Below are 24,137 nucleotides of genomic sequence, written 5' to 3' on the forward strand. Positions count from 1 at the left end.
GTGCGTCTAAGTGGTGTAGCAGGTTGCTAACCATTTCCCCTTGGATTACGGTGGTTTTATTCTACTCCCTGTCCCTGTCTTCCAGCTCTGGGGGCTGCGTACCTGCAGAACAACTGGTCTTACTATTAAAGACCGAGGCAAAGAAGGCATTAAGTACCTCAGCCTTTTCCTCATCCTTTGTCACTATGATTGCCCCGCATCCAATAAAGTATGGAGATTCTCCTTAGCCCTCCTTTTGTTGCTAATGTATTTATAGAAATATTTTTTATTGCCTTTTACAGCAGTAGCCAGATTAAGTTCTAGTTGGGCTTTGGCACGTCTAATTTTCTCCCTGCATAACCTCGTGACATCCTTGTAGTCCTCCTGAGTTGTTTGCCCCTTCTTCCAAAGGTCATAAACTCCTTTTTTTCCTGAGTTCCAGCCAAAGCTCTCTGTTCAGCCAGGCTGGTCTTCCCCGCTAGCTCGTCTTTCAGCACATGGGGACGGCCTGCTGCTGTGCCTTTAAGATTTTCTTCTTGAAGAATGTCCAGCCTTCCTGGACTCCTTTGCTCTTCAGGACTGCCTCCCAAGGGACTCTGACAACCAGGCCCCTCAACAGGCCAAAGTCTGTCCTCCAGAAGTCCAGGGTGGCAGTTCTGCTGACCCCACTCCTTACTTCTCAGAGAATCAAAACCTCTACCATTTCCTGATCACTATGCCCAAGATGGGCTCCAACCATCCCATCATCCACAAGTCCTTCTCTGTTCACAAACAACAGGTCCAGTGGGGAACCTTCCCTAGTGGGCTCACTCACCAGCTGTGTCAGGAAGTCATCTTCCACACACTCCAGAAACCTCCTAGACTGTTTCTTCTGTGCTGTATTGTATTTCCAGCAGACATCCAGTAAGTTGAAGTCCCCCCGGAGAACAAGGGCTAGTGATTCTGAAACTTCTCCCAGCCGCTTAAAGAATGTTTTATCTGCCTCTTCATCCTGGTTGGGTGGTCTATAACAGATTCCCACTATGATACCTGCCTTCCCCTGATTCTTACCCATAAACGCTCAACCATATCATCACCATCATTAAACTCTAGACAATCAAAACACTCCCTAACATACAGGGCTACCCCACTGCCTCTCCTTCCTTGCCTATCCCTTCTGAAGAGTTTAAAACCATCCATTGCAGCACTCCAGTTGTGCAAGTCATCCCACCATGTTTCCATGATGGCAACTATATCATCGTTTTCCTGCTGCACAATGGCTTCCAGCTCCTCCTGTTTGTTGCCCACGCTGTGTGCATTGGTGTAGATGCACTTCAGTTGGTTTATTGGTCCCGCCACCTTTTTGCGGGGAGAAGCCCTAATTCCTATGTGACTGTTCTCAGGCGCTTCCATGGTTTCTAACACATCAATAACCCTTGCATCTTTGCTGCCACATGGATCTCCATCCCTTGCCTCCACTGAGAGAGCAGACTGAAGCATTTTGCTAGCACACTGTCCCTCAAACATTGCCATGCTGCCCCCAGGCTTACCTCTAGTGAGCCTGGGATATTCACCTTTACCGAGTTTTTCTCATTTTGCTCTTTCTCTGCTCTGTTCCCTCCACAGCAGCTCTTTCCTGCTGCTCTTCCCCAGCTCCCCGGTCTCCCTGCCACCACAGCTGAGTGATGATGGGGCAACCAAGAATGGTTGGGGAGAAGGGAGTCCCATCAAATTTCAGAATAAGAGTTGGGCTCTCAGGAAACACAGGTTATTAGGTTGGAGACAATCACTGTGGAACAGTCTCTGGCTTGAGTGATGTTAGCAGGTCCCTGGGAAGCCATGGAGGGGAAAATTTAATCTTCAGTGCAGGGTAATGGCATCCCACAGGACAGCCGTGGTAGCAGGAAGGCCAAAACTGAAAGAGCAGCTGTGTTGAGAGGAAGCTGCAGAGCTGCATGGAGGGTATACCATATTGTTTGACTGCCATTTTTATGTAGTTAAGCAATACAAAAATATTAAACAATACTTCTTGGCAGCAGCAGCAGTTCTGTAAACACTAGTGGACACAATTATTATTTGTTATGAGTGTGGTTTGTTTTGGCGAACGAGACACTGCGATACAGCGCCTTCATGTACACCCTGCTTCATATTAATAATCTGAAATGTCTGAACTGGCAATTAATTACTTCAGGGGAATGGCTTGCATGGCTTTCTAACACCAGCATGCGACTTTCTTTTGGGCATCCTGTATTAGCAAGTTGTACAAACTGGAGAAAGTTGAAAAGCCCTACTCTTGCTTCAATTAGCTTGCTCTGATACTACTGTGGGCTAAGTCTGCCTTCTCTGAGCTGGGAAAACAGGATGGAAATGCTTTACTTCTGCTGCTCTGATGATATATTTGTCCAAATTTAACTTGGCCCATTTTCTCTGGCATTCTCTGCCTGGTATTACCATTAGCGTTGTGCTCTTCTCCAACGCTCCCAACGCTGTATGTGTGTATATGTATTACAAGGACAAAAGGGACCAATTGTGATCATCTAGTCTGACCTCCTTTTTCAGGACAGGAATAGCCCTGTGTTAATTAATTTTCTTTTAAGTAGAATATACTATTTAGAAAAAATTCTGAACCTGCATTACTCTCTTCTGGTGGCGATGAATTCACCACAATTCCAGGCAAATTATATAAGCCTGGGTCTACCTGACCCTGGAAATTATGCATGATAATTAGGAAGAAGCAGTCAGCTGCTGCTGTAGAGGAGCTGAAATGAACTTACCATTAATGTTAATGGTAATACTGTCATTGACACACCAAGAGGCTGTAGCTTAATCAATGTGGATATGCAAACACTCATGCATACAGCACCTGCAGACACAGTCTTAGAGGCTAAAATGCAAATGAGATCTGGCATATGAAAAGCTTAGTCAAGGTGGATGACCCTGCAGCAGTCACTGGGACAGCAGCACCTCCAAGTTTCTTCCAGATGCCCCCTCAAATCATCGCTTCCCTCAGTGTAGGTTCATGTGGTTTCTCCTCCCAAGTGAGATCTTAAGACTACAGACCCAAGTGCTATGTTGACTTCTGGGGTCTGACTTTGCAATTTGCTTTCCATTGGGAGTCTATCCAGTTATTCAGTGGCTTTCTGGAAGGAGAAGCATTCAAAAATTACAGGACTTCAGAGAAAGCAGAGCTCTAGAGGAAATCTACACCCTTGGCTTTCCTTCACTGAATTGCAGAATCCTCTAAAACCAGCTGCTTTCAGCCACTCTTGATGGACTTTGTCTTTCATTCTCTCAAGTTCTCTCTAGGAAAAGCACACTCTACCTCTCTCTTCTGGAGCGACTTTATTTCACTCTTTTTATGACACCCTTCTGTCATGTTTCTTAGGCTCCTAATTTGACAAAACATCTGTTCACCTTGGGATAGAGCCTTGCCGTAAGACCCCCAGGTGGAGAACTCAAAGGTTCCCAGATCCAGCAGGAATATTCTCATCTTCCCCACCGTGGAGCATTGCCTGGAAGCTGTATCAGAAAGATACAGAATCTCCTCTTAAGGACTGCAGGTGATATTAAATGCATCTCTTTGCCTATCTGCCTTTGTAGTCAGAGAGTGGTATCTTATATCAAAGTTGTATTTAGCTATCTGCCTATCTTTGGATCTTGTCCAGTCAGCAAGATCTCTGCCAGATCACTCTTTGATAGGTGTAAATACATTAATGAAGTCTTAAGTCAATAAATCATCTTTCAGATTAACAGCTGAATAGGTTGAGCTTCATAAGCTTTTCCCCTCCTGTTACATCTTTGATCACTTTGAACCATTTCAGGGACGAGTATGGCCTTCCCTTCAAACAGTTCTCCAGAGCTGGTGTCTCAGTGATAGTTTTGCCCCATTTGGTGCTACAGTAGGATCTGCTGGGCATCCTTCACCCACTGAGACTGCACGGATTTGATGCCTGGGTCTCCCTGGCACACGCAGGCAGCGTGCACACACAGTACCGGGCTGTGATTCGGAAGGTCTACGTACGTGTGGAGGGTGCTCTGAGCTGGCTGTCCCCTGCCAGCACGCAGCATAGCCATGTAAGGGATCCCTTCTGCCTCTAACTCAGTGTCCTTGCCGAGTTCCCAGACAGGGACTTTTCTCCCCATCCCCTACCATGGATCATAAAGCAGACGGGTGAAGCGGCGGCCCCACATGCCTGTGGGTGTCAGGCTGAGCTCAGGCAGGCACGCAGGGCCCAAGTCCTTGCACAGAGAAGCTTGGAGTGGTGCTGGCTGCACGCTGTCAACAGAGGCAACGCAAACTGTCTCACAGCTCATTACAGAAACTGAGCCAAAGGGAAGGCACGTTCCCAGCTTATCAGGCCACCTCCTCTGTGAGCTCTCTGATCTACTTTTCCAGTGATTGTTCCTGACCTAGGAGAAGCCCCTGAGAAATCTCACAGTTCATAGCCTGCAGCTAAACGGGCATCCGCAAGCAGCCACGGTGGGGAGCCAGGAGCATGGCACATGCAGCCTGACTAATCAGTTGGAAAATTCCACTCCTCTTCGTCGCAGCAGACCATGCTGAAGTGCTTGGGAAGCAAACCTTGCCAGCGGTGTGTTTATCTCCTCACCAGGCTGCTGCTCTGCTTTGCTCCCATGAATTGTGTCACATTTGCCAGGATACCTGCGCTATCTGCTCAGCCCTCTTTTAGCAGTGCGATAAGAAGTAGCCCTGGAACGGCGTCCTGCCTACTTTTCTCTGCTTTATAACATATTTTTTTTAGCACTGACAGTCAATACAGAGTGACATGAAGAGTGAGGCTCCAGAATGGGGACGGCAGCAGACCTGACCTCTCCTCCAGCTCTGGCTAAGCTGAGCACCAGCAATGAGTTCCTCTGATGCTTTTACTCCTTGCACCCCTGCTGAGCGATCAGCTCTAGACAACCTCTCCTTGCCCCAGATAAACTAAAAACTTGCTAACTTGTGTAAAATTGGTCAAACAATTTACAATGGTCTCTTCTTGCTTGAAGACTGTGAAAGATAAGGTAATGCCGATAAAGGCTAGCCTTTCAACACTGAAGGAATCCCAACTGGCTGAGGATCTGAAAGCTTTCATGTGCTCCCAGCCCCCATCTCTCCCTCTGCCTTATTTGTGCACATTTTCCCTCTTCTTGGTGCATTCACACGCACGCACATGCTCTTACCTTCTGAATTTGCGGCTACGCTCTTACCTTCTGAATTTGTGGCTGTGCTCGCTGTAGGTTTGTTTAATCCCCTGTTAGGAGGTGAGAAAATCCTGCGAGTGTCTGGGCAGAAAGCCGCATGCTACAATGTCGCTCAGGTCACCAGCATACAGCCAGTGCTAACCAATGGGAATAAATCTCATGGGAATTACACAGCTGTAAATCCTGGAAACTATGCTTCACACTTTGAATGTACTGTTGCTGGTTTTCTTGCAGTACTATGCAATGAAATAATACAGAAACCTATGGATTTAAGCAGCAAATAAAGGAATAAACTTTATTCAGACTTTTCCCCCTAACATTCCTAAAACATGGTGTGTCTCACTTGCTAATGGTCACAAGGCACCCTGCTGCTTTTGATCACGGGAGGCACAAGGAAATGCAGAGCAAGCGGGTCCACAATTATCCAAGGGACCAAACGTCCACCTTGCAGCAGTAACATGCTCTTGACGCTGAAGGGGAGCGAGGCACAGGCAAGAAGCGCTCTCTGAAGGATTTTACTTAGGTACTCGGTAACAAGGTTATTTAATAAGGCTTCAATTCCATGATATGCTTCCCCTTAGACAGGTTTTTAGATGCATATATAAGTTTCATCCACATGTTCAAAACATTACCTCAAAAAAGAGTTGATGGGGGAGATCTGTTAGCACTTTCCAGGTCAGCTAATTTAAAATACGGTATCAGAAGAGAGACTGAAATTTAAAGAAGTGATGCTTGCTCAGTCTAACCAACATTTCCAGGCATCTAGCACAAAAATTAATTCTTGAGTTCTGGTTAAAATGCATATCTTGCATAGCTGTGGTAGAAAATGTGGAAGACTAGACTGACTGAAGCGACACAGTCAATATCCTGCCTTTATTTACATGATGCCCCAAAGCAAAGCTGCTTCTTGGTTAGAAGTGTGTGAGGTTCTGTTCACAAAACCTGGATTGGTGTAAACTTTGTAAGAACAAATTATATTAGAGATATCCCACACCCACATCACCTATTCCTGTGACAACAGGAAATCGCACAAAATCTCTGAAAACCAGAAATAAGAAGGAGTATTTCCTGGTCTTTGCAAGTCCCTTAGGACCTTTAATGCTTCCCTGGATCAGGAGTCCTGCCCACATTTGGGATCTCCTGTATGAATAACAAAGTCTTCATGCAAGATTGAGCAGCAATCTGAGTATTACCTTTTCAGGGTTCTCACCATACCTTCACGCTGTAGATGTAGAGTAAAGCCTGGGGAGGGTTCAGGAGGCAGGGGAGAGCCCAAATTGGCTCAGGAACCAACGTCTGCCTGCTCAGGTTGAATGACAGCATCTGCAAACTCCCAACTGCAGAGTAAAGCCAGGCACCAAGCTTTTGAAGATGGAAAGAAATCCTTTGGAGAGGAGCAGTTAGCCACAAGCGTCACATCCACAGCTTGCTCCTTATTCCTTCTGGTGCCTGTGACTTCTGCTGGCCCCCGTGTGCGAGGCCCTCTGCCACCCCTCCAGCACCCGGCCGCTGCCCAGGGCCAGGCTGGGAGCCAGGGCCAGGACAAGCTGTGGTGGTGAATGGATATCTCCCGGCTGAGCGATATGCACAGATAGCAGCACAGCGAGAGCAGATGGCTGGCAGGGCTCAGATCCCGCTCCCTTGCTGCTGGGAGATGTTGGGCAACGGTGGCTGACGGCAGCAGGACTGGCTGGAGGGGAGAAGCAGAAAGGAGCCAGGAGGCCTGAAGTCAGGTCTTGCAATGCTGAGAGCCGAGGGAGACGGAACTTGTCCTGAGGATAAAATTGACTACAGCTGATAATAATGCTCTCTGCTATTAATAATGAACCATTTGCAAAGTCAAAACACAGGACGATCTTCTCAGAGTGCACAGGGGTCCCTGGGAAAGGCCAAATGAACTCCGTCCAGGGCCCTGAACACTACAGTCGTGACTTGCAGCATGGGGATGGCACCGACGCCATTCTTGCTACCATGTCTGCTGGCCCAGGCTGATCCAGCTGCATTGCTGCTCACCATGTGCGTGCTCTTGCATGGTGCTGTGTGGCACCTTGCAGATGCACACTGCCTTACTGTGAATGCAATCCCGGACAGCTTAGGTGATGCTACATTGTGTGGTGCTTATATATCCCACATACCAATGTATGAGAGTGTTGCTTATTTTTCTTTCAAGAGATTGACCGCTTCCCTTAACGCAGGCTGCCTTGGCACCACAAGGTCCTCACTGAAGGCTATGGTGGGGTCCTTCTAGAAAGGTCTTGCTGTGCAGCAGGTCATCAGTGGAGACAGACAGTATATCTGACCTCCAGCAGAGTGACCTGTACAACTGTGTAAACATAGGCTCTGCAGCCAGCAGCCACAGCACAAACTCCCACACGCAGTATCACAGGGTGCTATATGTATAAATGTTTTTCAGCAAATGTTCCTTTTCTCCTTGGGTCAGAATGATCATTTCCATATCTACAGTGAATGATCATCTTAGAAAAATGCAAGAATAGTCTAAGACGCCAGCACTGTTTCAACAGAGAAATTACCTTTATTGTAATATGCCTTTGAGAAACAGCTTTATAGATAAATGGTTTTTCTTTTTTTTCCCTGCCAAAATAATAAATACCTTACTGAAGGACCCATTTGTGCCTCACCATCCTTATCAGCAGAATGGCAACAATGATCTGAATACCCTTTGTAAAAGATGCTCACTTCAAGTGGTTTAAAGCAAGAAAAGTTTAGCTAGTGGAGACTGATACTGGATTTGGACAGAGTATTGCTGTGAAACTTGGTGTAAGGTTGCTTTGCAAAACTGAGGAAGGAGGCTGATAGTATATTTTGGTCATATTTATACTGAACTTTAAAAGTTCTGAAAGCTTTTTGTTAAAAAAGATCAGCAAAAGTGTGTTCTTTTGGGCCTTGTTTACATCAAAATCCATGTTTTTGTCTTTCAGGAAACTCTTTTTGTTGTACAGACACAGTTGTCTCCTCCGCATAAAACTCGCAACTGAAAACTTGTGTCATCCACCCTGGCACTTCATCAGTGCGAGTCTCCATGCTAGTACTTAGCTTGGAAAAAGGGTGACTGACCTTCCTTTAATCCAAGATGGAACCCAGCAGACGTGATGCAGAAGAAAACAGACTCAGATAAACAGGTAAGATAGTTCAACTCCAGCCTGTGAAGTGACACCCATCTGCATATGTGGCTTTGGGATGAAGGAGTGCTGCAGCTATGGGCATTGTTATGTAAAGCGTGTCACTTTAATAATGTGGATAACTGTGATATTTACTGAACTGCTGAGATAAGGGCATCTTTGCTCCAGAGTTATTCTCTGTAGTTACAAACACTGTCCTCACTCTGGGTCCCAGACAGGAGTGCAAAACCCTGTGCTTGCTGCACAGCTTGCAAGCAGCTGCTGGGGTCTAACCCTGCTATCCTCTAGGGAAGCCTCTTCCATATTTTAAAGCCTTTTACAAAGCTCTGGTAGAGCTGTGGGGCTCTTTGGTGCTCAGGGGTCTCTCTGCAAAGACCCCTATACTTACAGCTGCAGAACCCTCCTCGCAGGGGCAGGTTGCAAAGGGTTGTCCAGTTCAGCTCCCTGAATGGTGCCGTTTTCTGGCAGAGGTGGCAAATGCAGTGTCACTGGTTTCTTAAGTTTCCACTGCCCAGTCCAGGAGTACAGGGTGTGTTTTGGCCAGGAATATTTGGTGTCATCTACCCTGGTCAATAGGAGATGCCTGCATTATCCCAGTTGGTATATTGCTGCTGCCCCTGATTGGCCCCAAAGTAAAATTTTAGGTGTGGGTGATAGAGATAGTCCCAACTTGTCAGTGAGGCAGGAGTTTGTTGCTCGTCTCGAGTCACTGCAGGAATCTATCATTATTGACTATATCCTTTTCCTGTACAGCTCTGGTAGGCTGATGTTTCCCCATAGCTTCTCCAGTGTGATGTTTCTTGGGCAGTGCCTCCTATAATCTTCCTGGAGATAAGATGTGCTGGTGTAAGCGGTGGCAGAAGCAGTGTCAGGAGAGACTTCTGACAAATTGCCTGGCCTCTCTGCTCCTGCCCTCTCCTGTGGCCATAAAGAACACTGATTTGAGAAATGAGGGCAGGCGTGCTGGCCATCCCGGCACCTTGGGATCTTCCCTCACGCCCTGACCTAAGCATCTCCAGTGCCCTGACACTTCATGCTAGCTGGTGTGAGACCATGTGCCCAGCTCATCCACTTCGGCCGAACAGAAAGTTGCTGTGTCCATACCTAATGCCTCCCAGGGGCTAAACTGCATAGGGCTGTTAACCAGGAAGGAATGTGCTTGGGTTAATGCTGGGAAGGCAGAAACACATCTGCAGCCTGTGCTGACTTGCGGCTGCCCAGGGTGGGTCCTGAGAGGGGTCAGTGTTGCTGCAGTTGGTGGTTAACATAGGTATAGTGTCCTGGCTGACAAAGGTATAGTGCCCTGCTCAGCATGGCTAGGGGACCAAATACTTACTTACCCTGAGCTGGAGTCAGAGCTGATCATGCAGGGCCCCTCTGAGAGGTCTTTAGCCGGATGCCTTTGTCTGTGCACCTCATGCTCTGCTTACTTCAGGTTTTTCTCTGACATTTCAAGTCTAGGACGGTGCCATTTAGAATAAAAATTGGAATCCACATAATCAGTGATTTCCCAAGAAAGCATTCTAACCACCTAATCACAAAATTGTTGTGGGAAAGGTCATGATAGCTGACAATCCCAACTACTGACATCCTTAGGGACAGACACTGATTATGAGACACATTGGCACCACATCCCAAAGCTTTTATTTTGTCCTTAATATACACCACAGTTTTGAATGTCTACAGTCTATATTTCTAATTTTCCCAATTGTTTTTTATGATATTTTTTTCAGTGCTAGATTTTGAAGCCAAGACAGGCCTCAACTGCTTTTATTACAGGCAAAAATGTTCCAGATGGATGGACGCTCTTTAAAAACATAATGGACGTAAAGAAGACAGAAGAGACCAAAGGTATGGACTGTTTGCAGGTGTATCCGCAAATTTGTTTGTTAAATAATTGCCCTGGAAGAGCCACCCTCCTGCTATACAGCCTTTGCAGACTTGCACTATATGCCTCCGGATATATGGCCTTTCTTTTGTCGTCTAGTACAGCACCTCTAAACTAAGATAGGCTGAAATCCTGTGATCCGGTGCTACAGCACTGGGTACTAGAGCAGGTAGCCATTTAGAGATGCTGAACAGAGAGGCAAGAACACAGTGAAGTGTATGAGCATAGCCAAGACCAAAGAAATGAAATTTTTCAGTAAGAAATTGTGAAAAATCAAGTGCTTGCTTCCCCATCTAGTGGTTATGTTCAGAAGGAAGAACGCTCCAGCAAAAATCGGCTGCTGGCCTCTGGAGGCTGGGGCTGTGTGCATGCACCTTTGGGAGAGAACTCTAGGATCAAACACCACAAATGTGGTCTTACATGTTTTTGCATGTTGATCCTATTCAGATGGACAGGCAGTTGCAGTTATAACTGTCCACGTCCTCTTCCCCTTCTATTTGCACATCTCATTTCAGACAGTCTTTTAAGAATGGAAAAGATCAAATATATCACAGAATCATAGAAAGGTATAGGTAGGGCAGGACATTTTGTACTTTAACTTGCTGCTTGAAACAAGGCTGGCTTCAAAGTTTGATCAGGTTACTCAGTTGAATTTGGTCCAGTTGAATTTGAAACTCTCCAAGGATGGTGATTCACCACCTCACTGGTCTGTATGCCAGTACTGCTCCACCACCTTGGGAAAGCACTTCAAGAAAACAAAGTCCTAGGAAAAAAATGCTCTCCAGTCCTGTCAGAGAATGGGTGTAAAACTTCCCTTTTTGCTTGCATGCTGTGCTGGCTGCAGAGGAAAATGCTGTTTGCACTTCAGCTCTTAGGTTTTGCCAAGCACAGGCTCAAACTGCCAGGGTCTCCCAGCAATGCAGGGAAGTGAGTGAGATTTCTCAGCCTTTTAGTTCAGCCCCCGAATAGCCCCAAGTACTGAAAGCCTTGCTCACACTTTCAGGCTCTATCGTCATGCAGAACCTACACAGAGCTATGAGGACCATGAGCACATTGATTCGAGTCCTGGACCAGTGTGCCTGCAGGGTCAAAGCTCAGGAGCAGCATTCATGTTGCAAGTGAATTAGACATGAACTACAGCCTGTGAACCCTTCTAAGGCATTTCTTTGTGAGTGGGCTTAGTTGCCCTTGCACACATGCACTTTGCTGGAAGCGAGCCACAACTTGGAGCAACCCAGCTTGCTTCCTCCGAGAGAAAACATCAGCTTTTCCCAGGAAGGCAGCTTCAGTGATCCCCCCATGGCATTTTAGGACGGTGCCCACAGGTCCGGTGTTTTGACATCCCTCGTGGCAAGCAACACCTGGCCCTCTGATCGCAGGGCCCAGGAAGCCTCCTTGTTATTATCCTAGACCACCATCTAGTGGGTGCTGGTGATCACAGCCACAGGAGAGGACTTCCACGATGGCCCGTGGAGACCAAGTTGCTCTTCTGAGCTGACCCATAAGCAATGCCTGGATGAGCAGGGCTGTGTGCCACCAGGAAGCCATTTAAATTGTAGAGTTTTGCTCAGCTGGGCTATTTGTTACATGCAAAGCAATTAATGCAAAAACATTCCCCTTCATGTCAGTGGTGCACTGCCCTATGCTGTTACAGGGTCTGCAGTTGAACCTGCATACAGTTCCTCAAAATTCTGTGTAAGCCCCTCAATATTCCCTTTTTTTTATAAGCCAGGTGCAGTTCTACAGTGCATTGAGCATGTGAGTAGCTTCACTCATGAATCAATCCACTGATAGGACCTATTGATCCTTTCACTGTAGCAAGTATTTTACCTTGTAGATTTTCACTCTGAAATCATTGTGAATCCTTGCAGACAAGGCTGTTAGAAGGAACTGAATTTAATAACAGCCTGAAAGCCTTCTGAAACTATACCAGATGCCAGAAAAAAGACAAGGTGTAGGCTGTATAGGTGGTTGGTTCTTCACATGGGCTTCCTCAAAACTGCCAGAAATTGACCTCTTTCCTTACAGCTGGAGAAAGATTGATGGCTTTCCTTCCTCGGCAAAAAAAACTTATGGCTCAATCCTCCCTAAGGGGGAAATAAATGTTTCATAAGAAATCAACCTGCTGAGTTAGAACCTCTGAAAATATTAATCGTGGTAACCAACATCTGTCACATTGTTAAAGACCCTCACAACAGCTTATGCACAACTATTAGTTTCCAATAACGAACCACTGCCTTCATAGTTGCAGGTGCCTTGAAATCAGGCCAACAGATGTGTTTTCTTTATTGTTGTAATTTCCAGCAAGCAAATGTTTGTAAATCTGTGGCTTGGCAGATGTTCAATAACCCAATGTCATTAACACAGCAGTTTCTGGCTGAGCGTCATGATACCACAGGACATCTCAGCCGTTACAAGAGGGATCAGGATTCTAACAAAACTTTCTGAAGTAGGTCTAGAAGACCCACAGAAATTGCCTGGGTGGTGGTAAAGACTGTGACACTGGTCAACTGAGTTTGACATAAAGCCATGCTGCTGTTGAAAAAGGAAGCCGTATCCTTCTTGAGGTTGCTTGTCCCTGCCAGATCTCTCGTGCCATAAGGAATAAGTCCTCTGAGAAATAACCCCATCAGTGCAGAGACAAGTTTAAAAAAACAGGTTTACAACTGGATCGGTTCCAGCAGAACCTGACTTACACAGAGTCCTGGATATGCTTCCCAATTAATAATGGTCACTGTATCACTGAAAATCATACAGAAGTGCTGGTAGAAGGGATCTCTGGAGGCCTCTAGTACAACTTTCTGCTTGAGCCAGGTCTACTACCAACAGCAGACAAGGTAGTATATCTACTGACCTACATGGTCTGAATATTTAGTGACTACCTTCTTGTCCAAGGCACTGGTAGAGCAATAGAGTTGGAAATGAGATCATGATTACCTGTGGTGCTGTCTTCACTCTAGAGTCTCTGTTTCTTTCCCTGGTGATGAATGCTTACAGCTATGGATTAAAATGCCAAGTGATGTTATTACTGTCATGCTATGGAATACAACACTGTGTAAATCTTTCAGGGTCTCAGCTCATCCAGATTACAAAGTCTCAGAAGTAGAAAGCCTTCAAACAGTGTGAGTTGAGCTTTTTTTTTTTTTTTTTTTTTTTTTTTTTTGAGAGAGAGAGCTCTACCATGGAAAAATATTTAATTTGTCAAAGTCATAGTGACTTTTAGGCCATGTCCCTTTAGAAATGCTGACCTAACAATAGTACTAATCAGAAAGTATGGCATTTATAGTATCTTAATGGCATGCACCCAAAATAGATTCTAGTTATATCAGCAAGTTGACAAGCTCACAGGGTACAGATAACTCTTGTAATTAATTTCTAAAAGTCACAGGAACTGTAAAGTTGGTGTGGGTGGAATTTACTTTTTATTGAAATAGTAAAGTGCCAGGATCACATTTACCCTGGTATTATTATAGACATACTTGAAGGCAAATTAAATCAGAATCTGGCCTCCAAACTCTGTTAGAATAAAACTGTTAATTTTCCTCTCTTATGTTAATGATGCTGGAGAAGTATGGGCTCTAATTAGAACATGAATAGAGAACACACTGTGACCTGCTGGCTCTTGAGGTCTAGTGAGTGTAACTTTCTGAGGTAGGTTCTTGCTAAATCACTTCCCTTAACTAGGTCACACCACCCACTATGCTAGTACCACGGTAGCACAGTACAGTAATTCCTATAATTAAAGTTGCCCGACATTTCCATGACAAAAGCATGTTCACAGTTTTTTATAGGTTTAACAGGCTTTAATGCTCTGAAGTGAAATTTTCTGTAATGAATATCTGTATCAGAATAAGGGCTTAAATTAAAAAAGTAATTATTGTTTTTTAGATAATCACATAATGGGTAATTACTCTCACACCTTTTCAATATTAGTGTTTGGCTCAGTTTGTAGGACATGTCTGCTTTGGGACAGGAACTTAATTCCGTAAAAACTGGAGCTAAGTCAGCCACATTGTGTATCCCTGAAAATTATGGTTCCCGCGTGATTAGAGACATGCTAATGTTTTTGACTAAATTCTCTGCACCAAATGTGATCCCGTTCTCCAGGGAAGAGGCACAGACAAGGTCTAGACCCACACATAGACTCAGGCTGCCATTTGGACACCACACAGCTGTCAGCACTGGTCTCTAGCCCTGCAAGCTGCCAGTGGACATGCACAAAAGGAAAAAATCTTACAAAGCTGTTCAAAGTCTAAGGCAATGATCAGAGGAGATGATAAAGTCAGCTTTAAGTCAGCTGGGATCAAATAAAAAATGCTGCAGCCTAATGACCAGAGTTTCAGTAGTATTGCCTGGGGCTAATTCTGATTTAGCAGCGTTGATGTTCTCCATTGGCTCACTATGACAACAGGTATTCAAAGACCTGACCTAAAGGCCTGTCTGCCAGCTACTTTCTCCTTGCTTTCTGCCCTGCCCACTCTCAGATTCCAGTACTTGCACTGTTGGGTAGGTGATCTGAGACCTCAGACCTCTTATTCTCTTAGGTGCTTGCTGGATATTTTCTTGGCTATTGTTAGTTGTCAAAAGTTGCATTTAGTCTCTGAAAAGTTATCTTTAGTCTCTCAGTGCAGCTGCAGCTTTACCCATCATGATGAAAATCCTGTTCATGCGTATAAGACTAACACTTAAAATCTTACACGAAGAGGGCATTAAGGTTGCTCAGCTTTTCATAGTTGCCTTGTGAATAGGATGTTTGATAGACAGTAACGATAGCCCAGTTCTTTCGAAGTTTTTTCCTCTTCAGGGAGCAGATGCAATGGTGTTCACTGAAGAGTTAACTGTCCAACCTCCCTTTTTAGCCTCCTTACAGAGATTATGCAGCTGGCTTTGCATTCAAATACTTTGTATTCAGACTCTGCTCCAAACACAGAATAATTAATTAATATTAATTATTAATTAATTTCCTTGAACGATTTTCTCTGCCATGTCCCTTTTCAGTCTTGGATCCTCTCCAGAATTTAGATGCTTAATCCCCACGGGAATCAATGTGTTCAGCAGCCTTGAAAATCCAGGACTTTTTCTAGACAAACAATAATTTTCCAAATCTCTTTCCCATTCTTAGCTCCAGAAAGGAAAATTTTCTGCTCAGGCCTAACCCAAATGTTTCTGAAGCTTTGCTATATGTCCTCCAGGTATCTGCGGATACCATGGCCAAATCCGTGCTTTCAGAAACCCTGAGGATGACTTGCTCAGGACCACGTAACACATCAAATAGTGGCAAGTTTATTTAAGCCAGGGAAGGATGGCAGGACCCATCTCTGGTGAAAAGCAACACTTTTAATAGTATTTTTTTCTGCCTTGGTAGTCTGCTGAATGCGAGATTAAAGAGAGTCTTCTGTTGCTTAAACTGCCCCCCTGAATGCAGATGTGGCCTTCTCTCATCTCCACAACCTTCTGAAGATGATAGAGCATGTCTGCTCAGAGACATCCACCAGCTTTCAGACCCCTCCGACACAGCCCACTGGTTCCATGGACTTGTGTGGGCTGAGAGTTCTCAAGAGATTCTTGACTTGATCCTGTCTCTGTTTGAACCCTGTCTCTAAGCACAGAGGCCTGGGAGACTTCCTTGGTGGATGGAGGGTGAGACAAAGCAAGCATTTGATGTCCCTTGCAAGTTTCAACTCTACTTGAGCTTTGGCTTTCCTAACACCATCCCTGCATGCTGAAGAAGTATTTCTATATTCCTCTTTAGTAGTTTGTCCTTGCTTCCGTCTCCTCTACACATATTCTTTTATTCATTCACAAGTTCTATGTTTAGCCATGTTTGTCTCCCCACACATCTACTTAATTCCCTGACTGCTGGGACAGACTGCTCTTGTGCTTGGAGGAAGAGGTCCTTAATGAGCTGACAGCTCTCTTGAGCTCCTTTGTCTTTCAAAGCTGCCTCCCACAGAATCTCACCTCACCTATTCTGAATCACCCAAAGTCAATTCTCTTGAAGGGTCTGTAGTCTGCCATTTGCCCTTCTCACTCCCCTCAGGATCCTGAATGCCGCAATTTCATGGTTGCTACAGCCAACGCTACCATTGATTATCACATCCCCAAACAGTCCTTCCTTGGTTATGAGTACCAGATCTAGGAGGGCGTCCAGCTGAACTAGATGGCCTGTCCAGCAAGCGTGCTAGTATTTGTCCCTAACACTGTTTAGAAACCACCTGGGTTTCTTATGCACACTGTGTTGCTGATTCAACAGATAATGCAGCTTGCACTAATAATCATACAACTCCAAATAGTATTGTTTGATCTACAGAAAAGTTCGACCAAATGCTGACAACAGATACTGATTTAAAGATAGGTATCCTGTATTTTTTTAAGTCAGTGCCATTCATTTTTAACTTTTGCCAGTTCTACTGTTGTATTCCTGATGGAAAATTCTCCTAGCAGCTAAACCAGATGGTTTAGATACATGGTACTTGCAAAAGGGATCAGGACCTGGGCCCTCAGATTCTGCTCTGCGCTAGCATTATAGCTTGAGGGATGCATTCAAATGATCAGGTACCATGCATGCTGTTCTTACACTGTGCCACCACCTTGAAGCAATCATGAGGGGTAAGACTAAAGTCTGCCTCTCAGCTAGCTGCTGTTGACTCCCTTACTAATGAGTAAAGACCTAGTCAATGCAGTCAGGGGAGCTTAGGTGCACTGACCAAAGAAGCCAGCAACACATGGGGCACCATCAAGAGAACAAGAGCACCAGAGTGTGGCTATATACTGCACTGTACTGTATACAACATACAGCATCATTTTGTGGCCATATAAAGCCTTGGTTCACCTACATTTCGAGCAGAGTGTGCAGTTCTGGAAACAGTAGAGTTGGAAGTGACAGAGAATAGCAAATATTAATCTTTGGGATGGAGCAGCAGCCTTCCATAAACTGAAAGTGTTCAAATTCTTCTGCCTGGAGAAAAGGCTAGGAAAGGTATGGTCAAGGCCTATCCAGTCACAGAATAGTTAGCTGAATGGAGAATTACTGTCCAGTAAACCCCACAGGACTGTAACTGCGAGGCACTAATGAAAGCAGTAAACAGGAATCGAGGATCCATTTAACTCATGGAGTGAAATTCTAGGTCCTGCAGCCATGGGAGGCTAGAGAGGCAGGTAAGAGGGCAGGGCCAAGCAGGGAACAGAAAGATCCGTGGGCAGCCGGTCTCAAAGGCCCCAGTCCGATGAGTCCGGCTGCTAGGGGCCTGCACGGGGAGCGGACCGCAGAGAGCGATCGATCAGGCTCACGAGGGTCCCCGTAACCTGCCGCCGCAGGCGGACCGGAGCCAGGCTACCCGCTCGAGCCCGGCCCAGCCGGCACCGCGGAGACCTCGGGCTCAGCCGGTCCACCCTGCCGAGCCGGAGACGACACCCGAGGGACGCCCGCACCGCCGCACCCCGGCCAGCCTGGGACAACCCGGCCCCACCACCTCAGCCGCCTGAGGAGCCCCAGCCCGCGCACTACGCTGCGCCCCGCCCCGCCCCACCCCACCCCCGCGCATGCACAGCGGCCCGCCCCGCCCGCCGCCCAGCCTTGCCACCCGCGCATGCGCGATGCCGCCACGGAGCGGCGTAATTGCCGCATGCGCTGCCCGGCGGGGCCCGCTGTAAGTGGAAGCCGTCCGGCCGCGCGATGCATTGTGGGCGCGATTGAGGAAGTAAAATGGCGGACCTAGCGAACGAAGGTAGGCGGGCGCTGGCGGTGCGCAGCGGTGCCGGCCGCGGGCCTGCCGCCGGTCCGGCCCGGCGCCGCCGCGGTCCCGGCTCCGGCTCCGACTCGGCCCCGCGATCGGCTCTCGGAGGCGCGCCCGGGCGCGGGCACCCCCTCGGAAGCGCCCCCTCCCCGCGGCCTCTCCGTGCCCCGGCCCCTCTGGGGCGAGCGGCCGGACAAAGGGAGCGCCCGGGCCGCCGCGCTCCCCGCCGGCCCCGCTCTGCCCTGCGGGGCCAGCTGCGGGGCGGGCGTCCGCGCTGCCGCGGGGGTCGGCGGCGGCGGGGGGCAGCGCCGGGCGGCGGTCTTGGCGCTGCGCTGGCAGGTGCCTCCCGCCGGGCGGTGGCACCGGGTTGGCGGCGCGGCGGCTCCCGGGGGCGGCGGCTCCGGCGGGTCCGTCCTTCCGCGCTCCCTGCGTGGGGAAAGCGTGCCCTGCCGCCCCCGGGCGCCGGGGAAGGGAGCCCCGCCGCTGCCGGAGCGTGGCGGTGAGCGCCGCGCTTCTCCCCTGGGGGAGTTCTGAGCCGCTTTGTGGCTCTTCTTGTCCGGGTGCTTTTTGGGGTCGTTCTCCGCAACTTTAGGGCTGTTGCAAATCTTTCCTTAACTTCCACTCGCGTTAATCCTTCCTCTAGCTAAGGGAATAGTCGAGGCTGTTATGTAAGCCTAGGTGAAGTATAGCACGTAAGTTACTTTTTAGCTGAAAACTTCTGAAGTAAAGAAATAGTGGTTTTGCTCTTCTCTGAAGAGGGTCAGGAAGACATGGGCTGCACTACTGCAGGATTTGGGTATTCTGCTTCAAGGTGTGTGGAATGTTGTTTAAGCAACAGTGGGCATCAGCAGTTTGCCTTTGAGAATTCCTAACTTTCCTCAAAGTCTCTGCAAAATGAAGTTAGCCCCAGCTGTCTCTGTTGTTTCTCATCGTTCTTCTTGGCTAACAAAAGAGGAGGGGAAATCCCCAGAAGGAGAGGAATGAAAGTGTGTGAGGCCCCTTCTTTCAAGAGTGTTTCTTACATATGAACTCTGTACCAGTGGCAATTACAGTTTTGATGTTAAACAGCAGGAAGCAAATGTCTATTGTAGGTGTAGCTTTTGAAGGTGAATTCTACAAGCACTAACCACATAATTACACTTAAGTTATTTGACAAATCCTGTGATGCAGCATGTCTTGGGCTGTTGGCTCCCAAACTCAAGATGAGCTGTCGGTGCCAAAGAGGCATGGTAAGTGGTCTCAAGAATGGCAGTAAGTAGTCGGATGTGTAATGACTATTCATGAGAAACTTAATGACAGTATTTACATACTGTCATTATAATGACCTTATAATAAATCTTGAGGATTTATTGTGGTTTTTTTAGAACCAGAATTTTGGGAATGGCTATCTTAAGTCGTGCAAGCCCCTGACTTTACCTCCCCATTCTAGTGGGAAATGTTAAGCTCAACCGTGAATTGCAAGTTATTTATGTTTATTACATCTTTTGGTGCTGACTTGTCACATGTTTCTACTACTACCTCTATATTTCTGCAGAATTGTGTAGACTGTCTTGGGGGGGGCTGGGGGCGTGTGTGGTGCCTTCCTTACTTTTTCATCTGATGGTCCTTTTTCTCTCTTCTCTTCAGACCCTTTCCTGACTCCAGTGACTTCCCTCACCTGCTGATCTCTTTAGTTTGTGCTCACATCTCCTTCCAGAGTTGTCATCTTCATCCTTTGCTGTTCTGTTTCTTCTTGCAATAAGAATGTGATATAATCTTTTGTAAGATTAAACAAGATCAGCTTGCTTCTGAACTGTTGTCTCTTCTGCTCATTCTATTATCATTGGCTGCATTGTCTGGTGTTAGTTTTCTTTCCTCTGGTTCCATTTTTGACGTGTCTGTTCTTTGTATATCAGTGCAAATACACATACTTTCTGGAATTAGCATTCTTCTGTTGAAAGTCAGTGGATTCCCTAGTCGTTGTTTGCCTTGTTTGCTGTCTGACATGGCAATGATGTTCTCAGGTGACTTTGATTGTTTTCTCCTCATTCTTAAACACATCAGTCTGTTAATTTTTCCAGTACTGTAGGTGAATGTTTTATTTTCTTGTACCCAGGTATTTTCATTTGAATATACAAAGTGACTATTTTGGTACTGATAATTCTTTGATCTTCTGTTTCATATCAGTTGTCTTTTGTTTGAAGTATTTGATAGCTAAATGTTCATGTTCACAAACTAAGCGTGGTTAAAACAAAGCTCTTAATATTCCTTAATCTTGGTTGATCTCTACAACAGTGCTGTCTCAATCACACTTCACTGTGAGGTGTGAAGCTAATTATTCTTTGACACTTAGTAGACACAAGTACCTAGAAAGAGGTTTCAGTCATTCTTGCAGATTGGTTTTGCTTAGGGTGTTTGAACAATAGCTTTTCTTGTCTGTTCATGCAAGTGAAACTTGCTTAAACTCTTTACCTGTTTGATTACTGCAACGAACCTTCTCCTGGCCTTGAAAAGTGCTTTTGTTCTGCCCGTGTCCTTTCATCTTACTAATGCAAAGCTCTTTGAACCTGTTGCTTTTACCATGTCACCCCTTTGTTTCAATTAATTAATTGTTTTTTCCCTTTCCAACAGTGTATTAGTTATCTTTACCTTCTAGATTCTAAATCACCACTGAGATGTCAATACTGCCTCCAAGTAACCATTCTACCAATGTCCTTTAAGCCTTCAAAATATTTTAATGGATGATCTGTCTGTGATGCGTTTCTTCAAAACTACAAGCATTCCCTCTAATGTTCTCATAACTACTTAATTTTCTTCATTCTAATTGTTCCATGATTTTTTTCCATTCACTTGTCTTTCCTTTTTCTCTAGTGAGTTGGTGAAACTGTATACCTACCTCTTTGTAGTGGTTTGATGGCAAGCTGTATCTTGGCAGAAGGTGGTTGGATTAAGGGGGTCCTCTGCTGCAGAGAAGGGGGGTGAAGGATGAGGTGGTCCAAGTGCCACTTTCGAAAGAAGTTTGTACTGTGAAGTTTCCTAGGAAAAGGTCCTGGTCTTGGCATTGCCCCTCATCTTGAGAGATTAGCTGGTAAGTGTGGAGCTAATGAAGAGGAGGAGAGAGTACTTTCTCCCGACTGTGTGAAGTTTGATTGATTTTTGTCACAAAGATTTAGTGACGTTGTGATAAAGGCTTTGGGGACTGGTATTTTGAGAAGTTTGATTATTGAAAACCTGGATTTTGGAATAGTAGGCACAATTGTTATTGTTACTGTTGTATAAAGTAGTTACTGAATGGTATTAGAAATTTTACCTGAAATCTTTGGTATTATGTTCTTCGTTGGTATGCTAGCTGGATCATGTCTTAAAACTGATACCTCACACATGTGGCAGTGAAGTATCATGGAGAACTGGACAACTTCCTGTCAGGCATATATTCACATAAATCTGCATGCTTTTCTCAATTTGCTGTTAATATACAACTAGTAATTTGTTTGTATATAACTTGCTGCTGAAGCTGCTCCTTAGATGACAGGATCTCCTTGTGTTGAGAATGAATTACTTTACCTTTTGACTGAAAAATGATACAACTTTTTCTCAGCTAAAATTTATGGCTTTCTTCACATTTCCCTTTCAGGAGGTGCGTGCACAGCCTGTGTTGGCAAACTCTCTCCGTAGACACCAAACACAGTCTATTTTACTTTTTGAAATTGCTAAGCATACAGTTTGTGATCGTAACAAGCTTACTGTGTGTAACTGCCTTAAATGTACAGAAGATGAGAGAATCGAAGCAGTTCCTCAAAAAGTATCATTCCTTTGCCAGACTTGTATGATGCTGACACTGCTTTTGTGCTGTTTCTCGTTTTTTGTTTGGTTGGTTGGTTTTTTGTTTTGTTTTTTTTCTCTCCCCCTGACTCTATAATTCAGTATAATTGCCTTATGGTAACTTTCGGAGAGAGGAAGGTTTGTTGTTACTTTGAGGGGAAAAGCTGGCATGGACCAATGTCCCTGACATTTGTAGACCCTATAAACAAGATTTTTTTTCCGATGGTGATTTACTTCAGATAAACTAGTGGACGCAAAGTTAGACTGAATGATTTGGTTTGTTTTTTGATTTTTTTTGAGATGTCCTAATAATTCACACCCAAATGCCATAAAGTACTACTTAATTTACAAGAGAGAGCTAAATACTTTAACAATTTTTTTCAACAATTTTTGGAGTTCTTTATAAATATTTTATCTACATTGCAAAGTAGTTGGGCTGCCTCTTCCTGTCATGTGAAAATAAGCTACTTTTTCCATTTCTGACTTGTAACATTTGCTTTATGTGAAGTACCTGAGCTGAAGTAGTAAAATTACCTAATACAGAGGGCAGTTTATTTCTATTAATGCCACAGGGGCTTGGGAAATGAAAACATGTGCTCTGCAAATGTAAAAGGTTTGTGCTTTAAATATGGTGTATGGAATTTTTATTTCATCTTAAATTTGTAAAAGGCATTCTACCTTCCCATGCCAGCTGTGGAAGTACTGTCTGGAAGTAACCTGCTTACTCATACTCTTAGAGGCAAAAAAATAAAGGGTTTGAAGGTGAATGAGTACATCAGATGTTTTGTCATAAAAAGCAACTTATCAAAGTTTTGAAATGGAAGTATCTTTTTTCCAATGTAATTTATAGTCACCATGACACCACTTGTGAAGTCTGGCTATAAATGAGCCAGTTATACTTCATGTCAGAAAGTACAAGAAACACGATTGGACTTTGCTTGTTGGATCTTTTTGGAGATTAGCTGTTGGTATGGTAGCTTGCTCATTGCTTTCGGTCTATTCATAGCTATTGGAAGAGAAGAGTCTTACTTTATTATCAACACCTTTAGAATTGTATAATGCCGCAAATTGCCCGTATCTCTTAATATGTTTTTTAAGCATGATTATTCTGCTTTTTATAACTTAAACAGTATAAAGGTGAAAAAAACATTTTTGCAGCTTGAGCTGTTCAAATAAGCATAATTAAACTTAACTTTGAACTTAAATTTTTCTTGACCCTCAGATAAACCTTTCACAGGCAATAAATTACCACTGAATATTTTTGGTGAGTTAACAGCCTAATTGCTGTTCTCCTTTTTAAGGCTCTTTCATTGTTCACAGTTATGATCTACTTTTTTCTCTCAGGTGATGTATTATAACAAGTTAAAGTCAGAGCAGTTGTTCTCAACTTGTATGCCTTTAGTGTTGAAGGTTGCTTCTTCAGATCTAAGCAAGGACTTGCTTGCCTGGAAGTTTGTCAGTCGTTTTTTTTCTGCCTCTCATAGGTTTCCATGTAGTCAGGCACTATTGCACTTTAAATGTAATTTGGAGTAAATTTTAAAAGAAAATATTTGAAATGGTGTAGTTCTTGGCTATAAAAATAGATTCACTGTGTAGTAAACTTGCTACAGTGGTCTGGTGAGGGCTTGAGAGTTGTTTTCATGACATGGGGCCTGGGTTTCTTCTAAAATCTAAAAATTACTTGAGTTGCCAGGATGGCTGGTGATCTGGGTTGCCTGACCTGTAAGGAAAGGCTGAAGGAACTGAGCTTGTTCAGCCTAGAGAAGAGGAAGCTCGAGAGGCACATTTGGAACTTTCCAGGGTCTATGAGGAGGTTATTAAAAAGGCAGAGCCAGGCTCATCACAGTGGTGTATGTTGGAAGGACAAAAGATAAAAGGTGAGAGGTGGAACAAGATGTTCAGACTGCATATAGGGAAAAAATTGGGGGTTGGTTATTTTTTTCACTATAAGAACAGTCAAGGAGTAGAGATTATCCTAGGAGGCTGCTCAGCCTCCATCCTTCGAAGTTAAGACCAGACTGGATAACCTGATTAACCTGGTCTGACTTCATAGCTGACCTTACTTGGAGCAGGAGGTTGGACTAGAGACCTCCTGTGGTCCCTTCTAACCTCAATTATCCTGTACTCTTAGGGTCGAGACACAATGGTCTTGGTGGCAGAGGAGAATGCTTTCTTGGCCTTTGTCACTGCTTTGCCATGGGATTTACTCTGAGCCTGGTAACTATACAGGGAAACACACCTCTACAGTATACCAGGGTTGGGGTTTTCCCCCATTTTGTGCAGTATTACCTTGTCTTCATTTATGTGGCCTTCAAATGTGGATTCAAAAGGGACATGTTTTTTGCATCTCTGCACTGAAAATACCGGTTGGATTTTTCAATAATGGGTCATTTCATGCTGTGGTGAAGG

The 24,137-nt window shown here is 45.2% G+C and overlaps 1 protein-coding gene across 2 annotated transcripts in view; it reads left to right on the forward strand.

The window, feature by feature from the left end:
• Positions 1 to 17,831: 17,831 nt before the first annotated feature.
• The window catches only part of RANBP3 (RAN binding protein 3), a 57,529-nt gene continuing 51,223 nt past the window's right edge, over positions 17,832 to 24,137 (forward strand). For both annotated transcript variants that reach the window (XM_049807570.1, XM_049807571.1), the window contains exon 1: positions 17,832 to 17,918. In XM_049807570.1, the coding sequence (XP_049663527.1) occupies positions 17,897 to 17,918 (22 nt within the window). In that variant the 5' untranslated portion in view covers positions 17,832 to 17,896. The remainder of the gene's footprint in view (positions 17,919 to 24,137) is intronic.

This window comes from Accipiter gentilis, chromosome 8 (genome assembly GCF_929443795.1).
Source record: "Accipiter gentilis chromosome 8, bAccGen1.1, whole genome shotgun sequence".
Classification (NCBI taxonomy): Eukaryota; Metazoa; Chordata; class Aves; order Accipitriformes; family Accipitridae; genus Astur; species Astur gentilis.